The sequence below is a fragment of the Megalobrama amblycephala genome, linkage group LG12 (assembly GCF_018812025.1).
Source record: "Megalobrama amblycephala isolate DHTTF-2021 linkage group LG12, ASM1881202v1, whole genome shotgun sequence".
In the NCBI taxonomy this organism is placed as follows: domain Eukaryota; kingdom Metazoa; phylum Chordata; class Actinopteri; order Cypriniformes; family Xenocyprididae; genus Megalobrama; species Megalobrama amblycephala.
Window position 1 is genome coordinate 36936491 of NC_063055.1, and position 18662 is coordinate 36955152.

An 18662-nucleotide genomic window follows, 5' to 3' on the forward strand; every position below is an offset into this window, starting at 1 on the left:
AACATACAAGCAGCACAACCATGTGTTCGGCCATGTGCACATGCTTCAATATGGGTTAACCTCCTAACATACTGTACACAAAAGCAAATTAGACAACAGTCTAAGTGATATGCCAATGAGGCTTTGTTTCAATTTTGATTTTAGCAAACAAATGTGAGTGAGTGTGACCTGCGATTTGCATAAGAGGCTGAATTTCATAATTGCAAGTAAACACTGATGGGGAGCCGAACAGTTTGTTTAGAAAGCAAATGGCTGATACAGTAATTATATAATCTTATAAACACACAGCCCAACATGAAGTAAACTGCCCCTAAATGGGTCATGAACTGCGTTGTTTTGTTTTATAATGTTTTCTGGGATGCACTTATAATGTTAGTATGCTTTTTATATCAAAAATGGTCATAATTTAGAAATAAAAGGCATGTTTCCTACCCTGATTTTAGCCCTCTTATCTGAACACTCTGTTTTAAGGGGCGTGTCTGCTGTGAGACTGCTGTGTAAACGCCCATTGCTGTGATTGGCTGACATCTTTCCATTTGAAATAGCTAAATATTTCTCTCTCAAAAACTTTTAGCACGTTTTTACTATCCTCTCAAGGTTAACAAATCGTGAAAAGTGCAGCATTACATTTAGATCTATGGCGTTATATTTAGATCGTGGCATGAAAGGTTGCAGTGATGAACATGTAGCCAATCACAGACATGTTGTTGAGCACATGAAAGCAGTGATCTCGTCATTGAAACTCAATTTCTGCACACTAATGAATGCTTTCATCATAACTAACAGTGCAAATGCACTGTAACTAAGATATTTGTTGAATAAAACGGGAGTTTTGGTCCGAGTCAAGAACTCAATCACTGATAAACTCATGCTGTTTGATTGACAGCTCCAGCAACTGTAAAGGGAGCGTTCTTTGATCGCTTTCTATATATAACCGAATCACTGTTTGAATAACAGATTATTTGCATCAGTCGTACACTGGGTCTGGTGTCAATAAAAGCTTTTATTGGACTAACAAGGAAGTTTTCAGTTCTGAAACTTACAGGATATTCTCATAGTATGATGACCTCTTATACATCAAGTTGACTTCTCAATTCACGACCCCTTTAAAATATGTATTTATTCAAAGAGGTGTCCTTCTAACCATAGTTGCAGTTATTATTGTTCCTGTAATTAAACTGTCTGAACTATTTAAACAAAGCAACAGAATGATCCAGAAAGAAGAGTTTGAAAGAGATCCCACACTATATTGACTTATCAGCGGTAACAATAACTGTAGTGACTAGATTTGAGTGGTGTTGTGGCTGGTTGCCATGGCTCTGCTATTTCAATGCTGAGGTATTCTAAATGGTTGCTATGATATTCTGGGGCCAGTTGCATAAACTTAGTCACTATATTAAGACTGTTGTGTCTTAAGAACTAGTTTGACCAACTTGCAGTTAACCAAGGGGTAATCAATGTTATTTTTCCAGTTCAAATTACACCAATCTACCTTTTTATGTAACGGACTTTAAAAAATTAGGACCACTCTTCAAGAAAAACATCAGTGTCTTAACTTTTAAGACTAGTCTAAGTGGTTTATGCAACCGGCCCCAGGTCTGTTGTTATGACTCAGACCTTCAGGATGAGCAATAGTAATAGCAGGCAGGTGATCAGCTAAAAGATTTTCCCCCTATTCAATATGACCAGTGGTTCTCAATCTTTTTGACTCCAAGGACCCCCATGGACCCTTTTCACATGTCCGGGGTTCTCAGAAGCGGAAGTCATCATAGTTGGGTAAACTTCTGTAGCGGGGAATGGGAAAACAATAGGGAAAACGTTCCAAAAGAGGCAAATATTGAAAATATTAAATACTTTATTAGATTTACGATGTTGATATCTGTGGAAATGCGTCATCACAGTCTGTGAAAAGGGTCTATTGTTTATATTAATATTTGAAGGCCCACAAACTCTTCCATTTTTGTGTGTGAGATTTACTGGATAAGGATGATGAGGATTTCAACCCGATATAATATTTCAGAGCTTGGTATAACTAGAAAAATGTAAATTCATTATAAAAATGTCCAAGGAGTTATAACATGTTATTAATTTACAAGAGATTTTCAGGTCTAGAAAACAATCTTTTAAAATTAGGCACCACATATAACCAGGTTTTCCAAGACAGAGGAAATCCTGGTTCTTTAAGAAAATAAAAAATTGTTGCAGGCGTGAATTAAAATTAGAAATATATTGATTTCTCTCATTTTTAGTCATCTTGAGACACTTTGACGCAGTTTGCGCCCCCCGGTTGAGAACCACTGGACTATACAATAATAATAAACAATTTATTATATATACAATACCGTTCAAAGGTTTGGAATCATTATGATCTTTTATGTTTTAAAGAAGTCTCTTATGTTTACCATAGCTGCATTTATTTGATCAAAAATACAGTAAAAACAGTAATATTGTGAAATATGATTACAATTTAAAATAACGGTTTTAAACAGAAATCCTTTGTAATATTATAAAGTCTTTACTGAAACTTTTATTCAGCTAGGATGCGTTAAAAGTAAAATATGAAAAAAAAATTGTCGTCTTTTTTATTTGACTTAACCCCAAATTTTGAATGCCAGTGTATCATGGTTTCCACTAAAATATTAAACAGCATAAGCATACCTGTTCATCTGTATAACAATAAGAAATGTTTGCACCAAATCATCATATTAGAATGATTTCTGAAGGATCATGTGACACTGAAGACTGGAGTAATGATGCTGAAAATTCAGCTTTGATCACAGGAATAAATTACATTTTACTATATATTACAGTAGAAAACAGATATATTAAATTGTAATAATATTACACAATACTACTGTTTTTCCTGTATTTTTTATCAAATAAATGCAGTCTTGGTTCAAAAACAATCCTTCAAAAAAAATTATAATTTGATAATTTTTTGATTTTTGTTTATAACAATTTTGATAATTATTTTACAGAACAACAATAAAATTACAATGCTAACATTTATGGATGTCACTAGAGCTTTCATTTAGGCAGAGAACAGGGGAGACTTTAAACCTCTTTTATTGACAACAGCTTTATGAACGATTCTCATTACAAATTTGGGAAGACTGTTTGTTCAGAAACACACATCAGCCAGTTATCGGCCAGTTGATAAGTATTAGTTTCATACACTCACCAACACTAATTTTTACCCACATTTTGCACTCAGCGAGTGTTAACTTTGGGTGTCCCGCCCCCAGCCAATAAATGGCGCCGCTAACTCAAGCAGTGCTGTCAGAAGTTATGAAATACGTGTATTTTAAATGTATTTGAAAATACAGCATTTTCCCCCATCAGAATTACGCCATTCACATGGGTAAAGCACGTGGGTATGAATACAGAAAAACCACATCCCAGAATACTGACGCTTGCCTTATAGTAAACATCACAAATTGAAATCATAGTTACCATGGTAAATGTTTGCAAGGGCCATTAGCATGCATATGTTGTTGTTTGCAGTGAGGTTTTTTATTCCCATGCACAGGATAAAACACTTTCACATTCACCTGTGCATTGTAAAAAAATCCTGTCCTCGCATGAGAGCTTGCAATAGTGGAATACATTTGCTCTCTGTTGGCTTTCTTCTGCACTCTAAAAGCCCCACGATGACTCAAATGACAACAAACAGCAAACAAATCCATTCATAACCCCTCAAAACAACAGCAGCTCCTCCTGTAGCCTTAAATGACAAGTCATTTCACATCACCTGCAGACGGAGAGAGTGAGCGAGAGACTCTTTGACTACGAGCACCAGACAGCACAAAGAGACAGCAACCCACTGACAGGAAGTTAATGAACTCCAAACATGTTAATGGACCTTCAGCAATTGCAGCAATTGAGGCATTAGTGGCTGGATGCTGCACGTGAACTTCAGGAGAGACTGGCTTTATGACGAGAGGGGGATGTAGCCTAGTGCGTGGCTCAGCTTTGGACGTCACGCTCATGAAGCTTTGGCTAAACAAGGGCTCAAGACATTTTGCGACCTTTTTTCTTGACGGTGCGAGTAAATTAAGTTAGAGATCGCACTGGTGCCACCACCACATTGATGAGAGCTGCCATTTCTGTTGCATATGAAAAGCATTAAATGGCAAACGAAATGAAATCTTAACGAAACCGTGCTTCCTGTGCAGCGCAGACAGTTTATCAGTTCAGACCAATATTAGTACAGGTTTAGTACAGGTTTACCTGTGGGCCGATCTTTGATCATGTGACACCATTTCTACACAGCACTGGGATATCCAGTAAGAAAGCGTTTGAACTTTCTGCAGAATCAATAACATCTCTGCGAGATTCAGCACAGCACAGAATTCTCTGTTACAAACCACATCAGATCAAACAGCGCTGATGTGGAAACAAGGAGAGACATTGTGCCAAGAACGAACACATTATAGAAGGCTTTTCAGTCCACAAATCACCAACATTCACCATGGATTTAATGTAGTAACGCTAAGGCCACGTGTCCACCAAAGCATTTTTTTCCCGAGGCTAGCGTATTTTTCCAGTTGTTTTCAATTGGAGTGCCGAATTTTTAAAACCTCAGGAGCGTAACGAGGTGCTGAACATCTACTTTATGCTGAAGTGCTGAGCGCTCTGCATTTTTTACCTGTCGCAGAGAGTTGAAGAATTTTCAACTTTGGGTAAAATGCAGTGCTCATCACTGTAACTTTGTTCCCAGCTGTCCAATCACAGTGGAGGAGGGGCGGGACAAATACAACACTGACCAACCGCCACATTCTGCTTGTACATCATCAACAGATGACAACAACAAGCATAATAATGGAACAAAATAATTTATAACAAGAGCCAGAGCAAATGCTTTACATTGTATCAACATTTTTATATAGAAAAACTATCTGTGAAATGAGATACCAGTAGCAGAACACTTCCGCGGATATTCTGTATCACTTTGGTGGACACACAGCCTAACTGTAACCATGGTATTGTGGCAGAAATAGTCTAATGTTTTACATTATTCATCTCAGTGTTTCTACAACCTTTTGAGAGTGAAATTTAAGCATTTTTCAAGGACGTTCAAGTGCTTCACACTTTTCCCAGCACTTCAAAGCACAAAGGGAGATGTTTAGCAGAATGTGCACGCTGCACTACAGAATGTGCTCACTCTAAAAAGTAATTCAGGGGATCTGTTACCACACCTTAAATAAATGCATGGTTGCAAGTTAAAAATTCTAATTTATTGTTTTAATTATAACTTTTAAGTTGCAAACATTATTTTGTTGAGTTCTGTTGACATAATGTTGATCATTACATCAACTTAATATCGGCTGTATTTCAAATGTCTGCGTGAATTGGCGTTTTTTTTTTTTTTTTATTAAGTTGTAGTAACGTAATGAAATTGTGTTGATAACTTCAGAAATCAGGCAGTGGATTTCTAGTTCCCAGCAAGCTTTGCATAGGACTGGATAAGAAGAATAAATGTTGAAATTAAGTGTTAATTTATTTGTTTTTAGTAAAGGGAAAGACCTGTTAGTGTTTAATGCTGTTACGTTTGACATTTAAAAGAGTTTCTGTAATGGTGAAGTTTTTGTGGTTATCATTGTGCAGAAGAGTAGATACATGAAGGTAAACACTAATGACTGCGCTAATGCCAGTGACAATAATATCTTACTTGTTTATTAAATTAAATTATTAACATGTGCTATGATAGCTGGTTCCAGGGCTACAACATTAGTTAACTACATTAGTTAACATGAACTAATAATGAACAGCATTTATTAATCTATACTAATACTTTATTAAAATCTTGTTAACATTAGTTAATGCACTGTTAATAACATGAACAAACAATGAACAACTGTATTTTTATTAACTGTAAATACTAGTAAATACAGTAACAAATGTATTGCTCATGGTTAGTTCATGTTAGTTAATACATTAACTAATGTTTAACTAATGAACCTTATAGTAAAGTGTTATCGCGACTTAATTTTTCTGAGTAATTAACTTAAGTAATAAAAAAAAAAATTTTTTTTTTAAGTTTCTCTAACTCAGTGTAGCTTGTTGGAACGTAAATTCACTCAAAATTGTCATAACTCAAAAAAAATGATGCAAACTTATTTTTTTGTAGAGCCAACACATTATTTTTTAGAGTGTTGTTCTTTTGAACTTTCTATTCATCAAAAAATCCTGATAATCACAGAATCCACAAAAATATGAAGCAGCACTACTGTTTTCTACTTTGATAATAATCAGAAATGTTTCTTGAGCAGCAAATCAGCATATTAGAATGATTTCTGAAGGATCATGTGACACTGAAGACTGGAGTAATGATGCTGAAAATTCAGCTTTGATCACAGGAATAAATTACATTTTAATAAATATTCAAACAGAAAAATAAAAATTTTAATATTTTACAATATTACTCTATTTTTGCTAAGCATATATATATATATATATATATATATATATACATACATACATACATACATACATACATACATACACACACACAGTATGGACCCCAAAATTTTGAATGTTAATGTAAGCGAATGCTAATGAGATTGTGGCAGAAAACATTTTCAGCAAATGACGACTCAAATTTCACACAGCTATCATATGACTTTAGAGCACCTTCAATATAGTAAAGTACAGTGTGTACAGATAAATTATGACTATTATGGTGCTTTTTGTCATTTTTGGAGCTCCATTCACTTGTATGGATCATTGTGCCAAAAATCTCATTTTGTTTAAGTCTCATGAGTTTGGACCGACCTGAGGGTGAGTAAATGATGACAGAACTTTGAGCTCCAGGGGAAGTTTCCTGTAATTAATGTACCGTCAGACAGATGACTAATGAGTAATCAGTAAAAAAGCTAACACAGCCTCAAACTGGATACAGAGAAACCCACTGAAAACAAACACAGGTGGGTTATGATTGTACAGTGACTGAATTCCGTCATGTTTCAGTTTAATGGTTGTCTTGAGCAGGTTTGGTGCGCTGCGGTATATAACATACACAGAAGCATTTCGGATGAGCACCCCCCACCCACTCACTCTCTCTCAAACCAGTGCATGAACCCACGCTTCCCACCGACAGGCGCGTTTCCTGTTTGACTGCTTGCTTCAGAGCGGCGTGACTTCTGAGGTAAACAACAAAGACAGGGGACCTGCTGAATAAACAAACCGCCTCAAACAGTCTGAGGAAAGAGGATGAGTTCAGTTTTAGCCACTCTTTACTAAAGCTGTGAGAAGGGCACAACGGAAAGACCAGCAGAGAGCGACTGTTCTCGACTTGTTTCAAGTCAGTGGTTCAGTTGGTGATCGAGAAATAAGGCGATTCAGCGAGAAAGTGAGTTCTTAGACTGATTCAAACCAATAACTCCATTTAATTCGGCCTAATTTGCCAAACTGACATTTAGGTTTGTGAGACTTAAACTGATCTGTTTTCTGACTGGCATATGACAATAGTGTAATCATGATGCATATTAAACAACTCAATAAAACAGAGCTTTGTCACAATAAATGCTAAATAAAATATATAAAACAATATTTAATTACAATAATATTTAGGAAGTAAAACTATAAGGTAGGTGTCATGTTAGAACCATAATCACCAAAATTTCCATTTATATATAAACTACCATTAAACAGTCTCGGGTCAGTGAGATTTTTTCTTTCTTTCTTTTTGTTTGTTTTGTTTATTCAGCAAGGACACATTAAATTGATCAAAAGTGACAGTAAAGACATTTTGATTTCAAATAAATGCTGTTCTTTTGAATCTCTTTCAATTAATCAAAGAACCCTGAAGAAAACATATCACGATTTCCACAAAAATATGAAGCAGCACAACTGTTTTTAACATTTATAAAATTCAGAAATGTTTTTTGAGCAGCAAATAATCATATTAGAATGATTTCTGAAGAATCATGTGATTTTTAAATTGTAATATTTCACTATTTACTCCCAAAATGTTTATGTGCATGTTTTAATATTTAATAAACCATATTTTTAAATTTTAATAAATTTTTTAACAGTGAGAAAAACAAATACAGATAATATGGCACAAACATTATCAGAATCACATCAAATAAGTACTAAAGCACTTCTGACCAACAATCTTTTTGAGAGATTCTGTAATTTTTTTGCCAAAAAAGAAAAAAAGAAAAAAAGTCAATATGTAATTTTAATAGCCAGCAGCTAACTTCTCCTTTTGTTTTATTATTCTGGAGTCCTGGGTGAGGGTGTTTTTTTGTTGAGGTATCCAGTGTTTCTCTTTCATCGCATACAATTCGCAAGCTCAAAACAGAAAATTATACAGTGGAAACTTCAACAAAAAAAAAAAATTCCCGCACTACAGGAAACACTGACTAGAAAAGACGGATTACTGTTTTGTACCTGGCATTCCAACTGGAAAAATAGCCCTGACATTATCTTATAAAATTCTCCTAATCATATCGATGCAGATAAAAAAAGCAGCATTATATAGAGCATCCCTCGCTGTGATGGAGTACTACGCGCTAATGGTGGACCAACATGATCGACCTGTCGGCTATCAGACAGAAAACATTGTAGTAATGGAGTATTAGAGCAAAGTAAGCGGCAGAGAAGATGAACAGATAGCATGAGTGACAGCGATGTGAAATGAAAGCGAGTGAATTGGGGGATGAGGAGGGGAGCTAGTTGAGTGGGTGAGAGATGGAGAGAGTAAAAGAGAGAGAGAGATGAGACGCACAGCAGGGGCTCTTATATGCTTTGCCCAGACTAGTTTCAGCACACTAATGAATGGCTAATGAAAAGAGAGAACGCTCACGTACAGGAGCGACTGAGAGCTGGACATTAGGCAGATCTGTATCAAACACAGTCAACATCTGTCCCTCTCACACACTCTGGTATATTTGAAATGGCATACACTCATGAAAATGTACCTTACTGTCACTTTCGATCAGTTCAATGCTCAACCTTGCTGAACAAAAATGTCACTTGACATGACCTGGACAATGAACTGAAAGCATTAAGCAATATTTCTTTTTGAGGCTAATTAGAAAATCAGAAAAACATTGATCTGCAAAGTTACGACACTCAAAGTTCAAAGCAAAGGAAGATATTTTCTTTTACAGAAATCACTGTTTAGGGGCTACAACAATCAGCTGGTAGGGACTACAACGAGCTTCTTCCTGGGTTGGTGACATCACAAACCCTAAAATTTACATAAACCCCGCCCCCAAGAACACACAACAAAGGGAGCGGGGCCATGTTGGGCTGCTTTAGAGAAGAGGAAGAGTTGTTGTAGTAGAGTGTTGTTGTCATGCCGTCATTTTACGCCGGACTGCTTCACAAACGAGGGTCAATTCAACACAAAAGATGAACATGACGGCACATGCTAGTGGATGAGTTGAATCAACTCCACAGCAACTACATCAATTTATCCACAAACCATTCAGAAACATCTAAAAGTTGTAACTTCTTCCTGAGTCTCTCCATCAGTGTCGACTCCGTTTTGAACAATGTAAGGCTGAACACCGTTACTGACAATCCTCATTTTGGCTGCGTGAGATTCTCCAGCTTTGTTGTTGTTGAGCTGTTAAAGCTCCGCCCTCTTCTGGAAAGGGGGTGGGAGCAGCAGCTCATTTGCATTTAAAGGGACACACACAAAAACGGCGTGTTTTTGCTCACAAATAGGGGCAAATTTGACAAGCTATAATAAATGATCTGTGGGGGATTTTGAGCTGAAACTTCACACACACATTCACCAGAGACTTATATTACATGATCTTGTAAAAGGGGCATTATAGGTCCTTTTTAAAACTGAAAGATTTACTTCATCAGATCCATTATTAATCAACAGAAACCTGGATGTGGACATTTCATCTTCATCGTCAACAATGATGCGTACTACTACCTGACTATCTGTTTAATTTGCATAAATTTGTGCAAGACATTTTTTTTCTAAAACAGTAGATAGCATTTAGCATGTAGTGAGTATGCAGTAAGCAGTATGTTAATATTCTTTTCCAAACACATCCTCCGTCTCTCTCTTTGTTCTGCTCAACAAAAGTTTTCATTATCTGAACAGCGAGAGGAATGGAGGGATACTAGCAAAAGGTGCATAATTAATGCATCTAATAAATGGCTCAGAAAAGACAGAGGGGTGTGTGTGTGTGGGAGAGGAGAGAGAGAGAGAAGCAAAAAAAGAAAAAAGAGAGAAATGGTAGTACCATAGCCAAATGTGAAAACATCCAGCGAGTTTGCTGTGTTTCCAATAGAGTGAGCAGAGCAGAGAATATTGGATTTGCATTCCAGAGGGAAAAGCAGGAGTGAGTGTTATTTCCTGGAGTGAGACAGAGAGTCTGTGTGTCCTACCTGTCTTTGTGCCGACGTCGCCATTTGAATTTGGCAGAACTTCACAGCCTGATCCAGCGCTACATCCTCATCCACCTTCAGAGACAGAAAATATGAGAAATAACATGAATATACAGTTATCATTTATCACAACCAGACACACAACAAGAGTTTACTTGGAGTTTTTTTGTATCATGTCATGTTTACCATCATTTTGAGTTCACAACTAGCACATGGATCTATTTTATGGCATTATAAGCATCGGCATAGAAATAAATAATTTCTGAGTCTGATGATATAGTTCGGAGAAGAATTATCTTGTCATCTTGTAATTATGGTAATTCAGTCACAATATGAATAAAACAGTTCCAGAATTTTAGAGTGGAAAAAGAGCTTGGTGCAGACATACACGTTCACAACACAAATCTCCCACTTCAGTCCACAGACCCACGAGCCCTTTAACATATGACTGCCCACGTTTACAAATCAACGTCCATTTGACAGAGGTGTTGTTGCTCATTTCACATGCTAAAAGGGGAGTGAATCATTCAGCGAGGTCATTTACGTTAAAAAAAGTCTTAAAAAGGTACAGTTCAGGTACAACTAATTTACATTCTTCAAAACCCGTCTGGAACAACTTGAGGGTGTGTAAATGACAGAATTTTCATTTTTGAGTGAACTTACCCTTTAATCCAAATCTTCTGAAGAGACACGATCACTTTATATGACAACCAGATTTGATTTAGGGTTTTATTTACATTGGTCAACGCACATACGTAGAGCTCATCAAATATGATGAACAGAAACGCAACAAGCAAGTTTTGCAAAGATGATCTAAAGTCTTATGGATTTGGAACGACACAACGGTGAGTAAATGATGTATGAGTATGTTTGTAACACAAATCATATGGCTTTAAAAGACTAATATGGCTATAAGATATAGTGCACAATATGGACAATTATTTGGACCTCTTTAAATAACTTGAAAACTTCGGTTAGCATTGAAAAGAACAATCTTTTGTGTTTCATAGAAGAAAGTCAGTCATACAGGTTTGGAACGACATAATGATTAAATGTTTAATTTTTAGGTGAACTATCGCCTAAAAAGAAATTGTTCTATTATCCTGTTAACATCAGCAAATAGGGACGCTCCGATCAGGATTTTTGCAGCCGATACAGACTACAGATTTGTGGCCATCATCATGATTGGCTGAAAGCGATGCCGATCATTCAATCTTTATACAAGTGATATGTAAGCTCTCTGTTGACTGTCACCGTTATCCCCTTACACCCTGAAGAAGTTTTTAATGATTTCACGTGATTTCAAGAGCATACTTGGAAAAATAAAGGCGTATAATGCTACAAAAAAAGTACATGGTCTTATTTGATAGAAAACAGATGAAGAAAATAGATTTTGATCATATTTGGAGGTTCTTTCTGCTGAGAAAACCCCAGAAAAAGTGAGCAATTTATTGATTTATTTTGTTACTATTCATGCTTGACATGATGACTATTAGAATGTATATATGATAGGTCATAAAATCAAGTTTGATCTTGTTCACAATCATGTCAACTGCATCTGGGCCAAATTTTGTGTTGACATCTCAAAGCAACTGAAATTTATGGCATTAAGAACCTCTCCAAACAAATGATCTGAGTGTTTCACTGAACATAAGAACTACTTACATGGGTAAACGCCACAAAGCAGAAAAATATTTATAATTACACTACTTGATAAGTGACGATCTTCCAGCACTGTTTCAGCTGTGCGCTCCTATTCTATGGCATACGGTAAATCAAGACCTGTCAATCTGAGCGATCGATCCAATCCAAGTGCGCTTCAGATGTAAAACAGTGTGGTTTCCACACATCGTCCCTAAACACCATACCCGGTTTTGTATGGTTGAACTTTCAAATGACGTTGGAAAACACTGCGTCATGATCGTGACATGATCAGATCCCGGGAGTCTTATAGCTTTAGCCAAGCAGCATGTCAATGTCACTCCGTGAGGATTTTCTCAAGATCTACACATCATGTCGTGTTTAGGATCATCTGAATCGAGACAAACTGCTCTAAATGAAGATGTGTGATTTACTATGGTTTACTAATGTTTTATGAAGGTACAAAGCAGAATGTGACTACATTCTACATTTAGTGACTACCAACTGAGTCACAGAATGTGATTATCGGCCGATACCAATCTGCGGCCTATCGATCGGAGCGTCCATATTAGCAAATACTAATACTTTGTACCTAAAGCACTAAAAAAAGAGCTTGACTTGCTCTACAAAGAGTATAAAAGAACATTTCATTGAATTTTGAAAGCAAACATGAAGCCAGCGCAGACCGTCCACCAGAAAACAAACCCCTATCGCTCATTAGCCAGTGTGCGTGTGAACGCCAAGGAACTTGCCAGAAAAGCTCTCAGAAATCAGTTGATGATGATGATGATTTCTGGCAGAAGAGACCCACGCTAATGAAGGACCATAATCAGATCATCTACAAATATGGAATAAAAAAGTCAGCGTACACACATACACAAACACGGGCCGAGGTCCCGAGAGGATGCAGTAGGAACTAAGAATCTGTACCAGCGCTGTGATATGCCAAAATGTGCAGATGGCGTTATGGTGTCCTGAAAATGAACAAGCCAAACAAAGTTCTGTCCGTATGAAACACCAAGAACTTACACAAATAAATTTAATATGCTAGTTCAGAGTAGTATAAACAAAACCAACCACCAGAATGCTTCATGTGGATTACTTTTGTGTCATTTTGGATCCAGACCCAGTCACTTTCATGGAAACGGGCAGTCAGGATATTCTATAAAATGTCTTATGCTGTGTTCCACTGAGTCATACAGGTCTGCAACAACATGTCGGTGAAAAAAAAAACAAAAAAACTAAAGTTTAATTTTTCTGTGAACTATCCCTTTAAATGAGGGATAGCAAACAGGCTGATGAAGTAAGTTCTGCAGCTCTTATTGATTTTTTTTTAGATCCTCCAAAATTTGACACACAGAGGCTGATGGGTTATAGAACAAAATGGCCTAAAAAGACCTCTTACTGGAGTGCTTGTGGTCATGGCAACCAGACGAGCAGGCTGAGATTGGGCATCCCTGGTGTCTGTTTTATGTCATATAGTTGGAGCATGGTGCTCTCTTTTTAAATCATGTGTGGGAGAGAGAAGGAGACAGAGAGATTGACACCTTCACTAATCCTAACCATTGCTACATACCTTTTAAGATCGAAAATAATCTAATTTCTGTAGCTGAACTCTCAGGAAGCTAACTGACGTATGTGACTCTAACCCTGGGCACCACATGCCGAGTTAGGATACTCGCTAATGCTGACATTGATCTACTCCTTCAGCCATTTCTAAAACCCACTTCAAGTTGTCCGAAATTTAATCTAGCAGTGTGTAGAGTGCATGTTTGTTGTTTTCTTGCAGGTTTGAGGGCTGGTGTGTGTGTGTGTATGCGAGTAGACTGTAAGGACTTGTTCCTCCGGTTCGTGTGGTGTGAGATTTCAGGCGTATGACTCAAAACACTGCACAACAACCTTGACACCGCACACCACTCAGATGCACAAGACGGCACTCTCAGAAACAGCACACACGACACACAGACCTCACAGTTTGCGCACTTAAAAACAACATCCGATGATGAAGCCTGACGTGTCCAGTGTTACTGTTTAAATGGACACACTCGTTCTTCGTTATTTCCACATTTTACAATAATTAATAATAATAATCATCACAATTTCTATGTTTTATTTTTTGTTTTGTTTTTTTTAGAAAAAGGTTCATAAGTTAGTGAAGTGTGTTTAACAGGGCTTGATATTAAGAGTTACTAGCCACTTAGCATTTTCACTGTCCACAATTTTGATACCATGGGGAAAAACTATATCCATATAGATATTTTTAATATTATCTCATAATTTAGCAGCGGGTATGTTAGGCTGCTGTCACTTTAAGACCTGACGCACGGATCCATTATACTGTTACACATGCGTTTTCTTTCTCAACTGTTTACATTCATGACTGTGTTTATGTGAATACTAGCCAAGACCGGCATTTTGACATTATTTTTTATGTATTTGACTATTTAAGCGCAATAAATAGCGAAAAGTATCTTAATTTAGTACTTAGAGATGGATTTATATGCACACATTGGGTGTGAGTCAAATTATGCACAATACGCGCAGTCCCACGCAGAAATTCAAGCCCTGTAACACCAACAATATTCATCTGGAGCAAATGAAACGAGTGAGTGAGGGGAGACGGGTTTGTGTGTCGACTCGCTGTCGGAGAGATATGAGAGAGAAAACGCCACTCGTTTATCTCTTCTGCGGAAAATGAGTATTGGAAGCGTTTCAGATATTTCAGTAATAGTATCGATATGTATTGAAAAATAAATATTTTTAACCAACACTACACATTGCACTTAGTTTATTATTTCATATGCATTTTTAAAAGACTACAACTAAAAAATGTATATATTATATATAAATACTTTTTATGCACAAAAACTCCCCCCCCCAAAATAATTACTTTATTCAATACATTTCTTCTCTTCTATGGCAGTCTCATACGCTGTTGACATTGTAAACACAGTGCAGGCTTCCGGGGACAGGAAAGAGAAGAAATTGTTGAATAAAGTTGTGATTTTTATTTTGTTTTTGTGCACAAAAAGTATTTTCGTTGAACCACTGTAGTCACGTGGACTATTTTAACCATGTCTTTACTACCTTTCTGGGTCTTGAAAGTGGGTATGATGTTGCTGTTTAGGGAGGTCAGAAACATCTCGGATTTCATCAAAAATATCTTAATTTGTGTTCCGAAGATTAAAGAAGGTCTTACTGGTGTGAAACGACATGAGGATGAGAAATAAAATTTTTGAGTGAACTAACCCTTTAAGGCCAGTTTGGTCTGTAACAGAGCAAAAAAATAAATACATTTGCTTAAAGAATCATTAAAGAATTTTTTTTTTTTTTTTTTAAATGGTCTTAACTGGTCTCGGGGAGAAAAAAAAAAAATAAAAATCTGCGATCAAAATCAGCAATGAAAAATCATGATCGTGCATCTTAATATCACAGACCCCTTAAGGTGTGGTCACAAACAAAATCCAGTCATTTTAATAGGAATCCACCTGAGTTGAGGGCAGATTTCGAGTTCAAGCAAATTTACCGCAATGACCAACAGAAAGTTGCTTGGTTCTGTGCGAGCTGTACTTCATACATCGCTACTCTATTGACAGAAGACAATAGACTTTTTTTGCCCACAAAATCCATTCGAAATTTTGCTAATGTGATTGCACCTTGCTTGCAAGTGTTAGCTTTAAGCCATCTTCATTAGTTATCTACAACTGAAATGGTCAAATAGGAACAGTCACAAACTCCTCTTCTGCTTAAGTGCAGGGGGTTCTGGGTAATTTTAGTCCAAAACAACAAATGGATTCCACCAGAAACTGTCTCCAGGCACTTTTGTTATAATACTTTCAGGGCCTGAATTTCAGCGTGGGATTGCAAGTTTGTACATAATTTTACTCTTTCCTGCAAATTCCTCACTTTTAATGCTTAAAATTCATTTACTAGCAATGTTGGTTGAATTTGTAAATTAATCTACACAGATGAACAGATCAAATCAATAATTTGAAACCTTTCTGTCAGACTGCAGTTTCAGGCCCTGACTAAGATTTGCGGCACACGAATCCAAATCTTGCATCATGCATACTACGGCCAGCATTTAAATCAGGATGCAGCTATATTCTTTCTTCAGTAATGGCATAGAATGCGAAATGATGATTGCCTCTCTGCAGTCTACAGGGATCAAGATTACTACAGAGAGCAGTGGTAGAGCTGGAGTGATGTTTCATGGTTAAGCTCAGAGTTTGTAGCTGCTGCAAAAGCCTTAATCCAGGACTTCCTGGAGCTTAACTGGATGTTTGTGATGTGGATTTTGTATGGGAAAGCCGTTATGGCACATGATCACATGACGTGAATTGACCTCCAGAATCCAGATGTTTTCAAATGGGATAAATGAACCAGAAATATGGAAATGGTTCTGAAGGTTTTCTACATGCAGTGCATTCTGGTGGGTTAGAAGGCCAATGAGGTTTTTGTTAACACTTAACTTCTAAAAGTATAATGCATTGTAACACACCCTAATGTTATAAAGGGACGTTCACAAAAAAAGTTGAAATTAAATTTTAAAAAATGTGACACTTTAAGCGCTGTTGAGCGGATTTGTAAACACCTCTGATTGGCCATTGTGTTGACGCGCTCATCGGATATGTCTGTGATTGGCTACAATGATCAATGCATGGGAGCATTTGAAAGCACACGGACAGGTTTGAATTTGAAAGAGTTTTGAAAGCGAGAGCGGGAGCGTTCGAAAGCAGACGTCTATCAGTGGACTGGTCTGCGATAGACGCCTGCTTTCAAACGCTCCCGTGTGTATCAGTGTAAGCGCTCGTTGAAGCGCACTGATGATTTTTACAGCGTTGATCATTGTATCCAATCACAGACATATCTGATTAGCCGTGAACACAAAGGTCCAACAGAGGTGTTTAAGAATCCGCTCAACTATTCTCTATAATACACTTTTTAAAATAAAAAATAGGTTTTTATTGGCATCAATGGTTCCATGAAGAACCTTTAACATCCATTAAACCTGTTTCTTTATAGTAAAAAAAGATTCTTTAGATTACTAAAATGTTCTTCAAACTAAAAAATAATAATAATAATGGTTCTTTTAAGAACTGTTCTCTAAAAGGTTCATTTCAAAAATATTCTTTTAATGAGGCTTTTTTTCTTCAATATGATATCAGGACAATAACACTTTTGTACTAAAAATATCAAAATGTAATTTAATTGATAAATGGAAAAAATGTCCATCATAGAATAGGTGTATTCACAAAACTGTAGGTATGAATTGCTTTTTTTATGTATTTTAAAACAATGAATAGAATGAAATTGCAGCATATTTAATACATATATTAAATCAAGATGCAACATTTACTGAAATTAAAATCATTTGCATTTTTTAAGTGGTAAAATTTAATCATCACTTAAGCTCAATAAGTGAAATATCGCTAATAAGCGCAACACCATTCATAAATGCTAATGACTGTTGGAGGCCAGTGACAAAAACATCTGTCCACATGACTGCGTGAATAAAGTGTGAGAAAGTTATTTTTATTTTAATTACTGCTGATTTGGACTGAGCTTACTATTTGCATTTCCTGTGCATTTATAACTGTGGTTACCACTATTTATGAGAACATACAACTGATTATAAATTCCAAAACCTACTGTGCCGTCTACGGAGGCAGAGCTTCATCACAGGCCATCAAAACGCTGCCTGAAACGCTCCCGATGTGAAGGCTGTTACAAAGAGTAGGATCCTTAATTATGCTGCCTCCCAAGATACTTCGCTTTAGCCAAATTCTAAGGCAGAACCACACATAACCTTTGAGGAGAAGGCAATCCAAGAATGAGTCAATGAAAAAATAAATCCAAATATCTTGATAATGCATTATATATGTAGGCTTTGGGATTGCTAAATTCTTCACGTACAACCTACCCTCAATCAGCGAGGTAAAGATGGGCCAATTTGATCAGTGAGTCAGTGTCCAGGGGCCACATTAAAATCTCTCTCCTTTCCACTGTCATCTCAATCAGAGATGTGTTCTTCACCGGGAGAATTAGACAGTGCTTCATAACAAACAACCACAGAATACACACACACACACACACACACACACACACACACACAAAACATTCATAAACACACATGCAGTGACAAGCACTACAATTAGACTCTGGTAGAGAGACAAACACACACACACACACACACACACACTCAGAGCAGATGCAATTACACAGGCAGGGGAAATGAGAGGTGATACACTGTTAGAGAGGTAGAGGCTGATAATGGACTAGATGAGTGCTGCGAGTATGTGTGTGTGTGTGTGTGTGTGTGTGTGTGTGTGTGTGTGTAAACTGCCAGCTAGAGCCATTAACCTCTCATACTAATAACATACTTTAATGGCAACTTTGCTAGTTTGTTTTTTACCTTGACATAATTAAATACAGAGCTCAACACTTGATGATGGTATTGGGGAATAGAGCATAATGAGACATAATAATTTTTTTTTCCCAAAACAGACAGACACATTTATAGTGTGAACTGCTGGGCTTTCTCTGCCTAAAACACAATATCATCTTATGAACTCGATGTTACATATTGTGAAGAAAACGTGAGTGATGCTGGCCCATGAAATAGTCACTGCCACAATGGTCAAGTATGCTTTAGAACA

At 36.8% G+C, this 18662-nt stretch overlaps 1 protein-coding gene across 7 annotated transcripts in view; it reads right to left on the bottom strand.

The window, feature by feature from the left end:
• cabin1 (calcineurin binding protein 1) overlaps positions 1 to 18662 on the bottom strand; it is a 127030-nt gene that overhangs the window by 17636 nt on the left and 90732 nt on the right. For all 7 annotated transcript variants that reach the window (XM_048210955.1, XM_048210956.1, XM_048210953.1 and 4 more), the window contains one exon: positions 10363 to 10437. In XM_048210955.1, coding sequence (XP_048066912.1) covers positions 10363 to 10437 — 75 coding nt within the window. The remainder of the gene's footprint in view (positions 1 to 10362; positions 10438 to 18662) is intronic.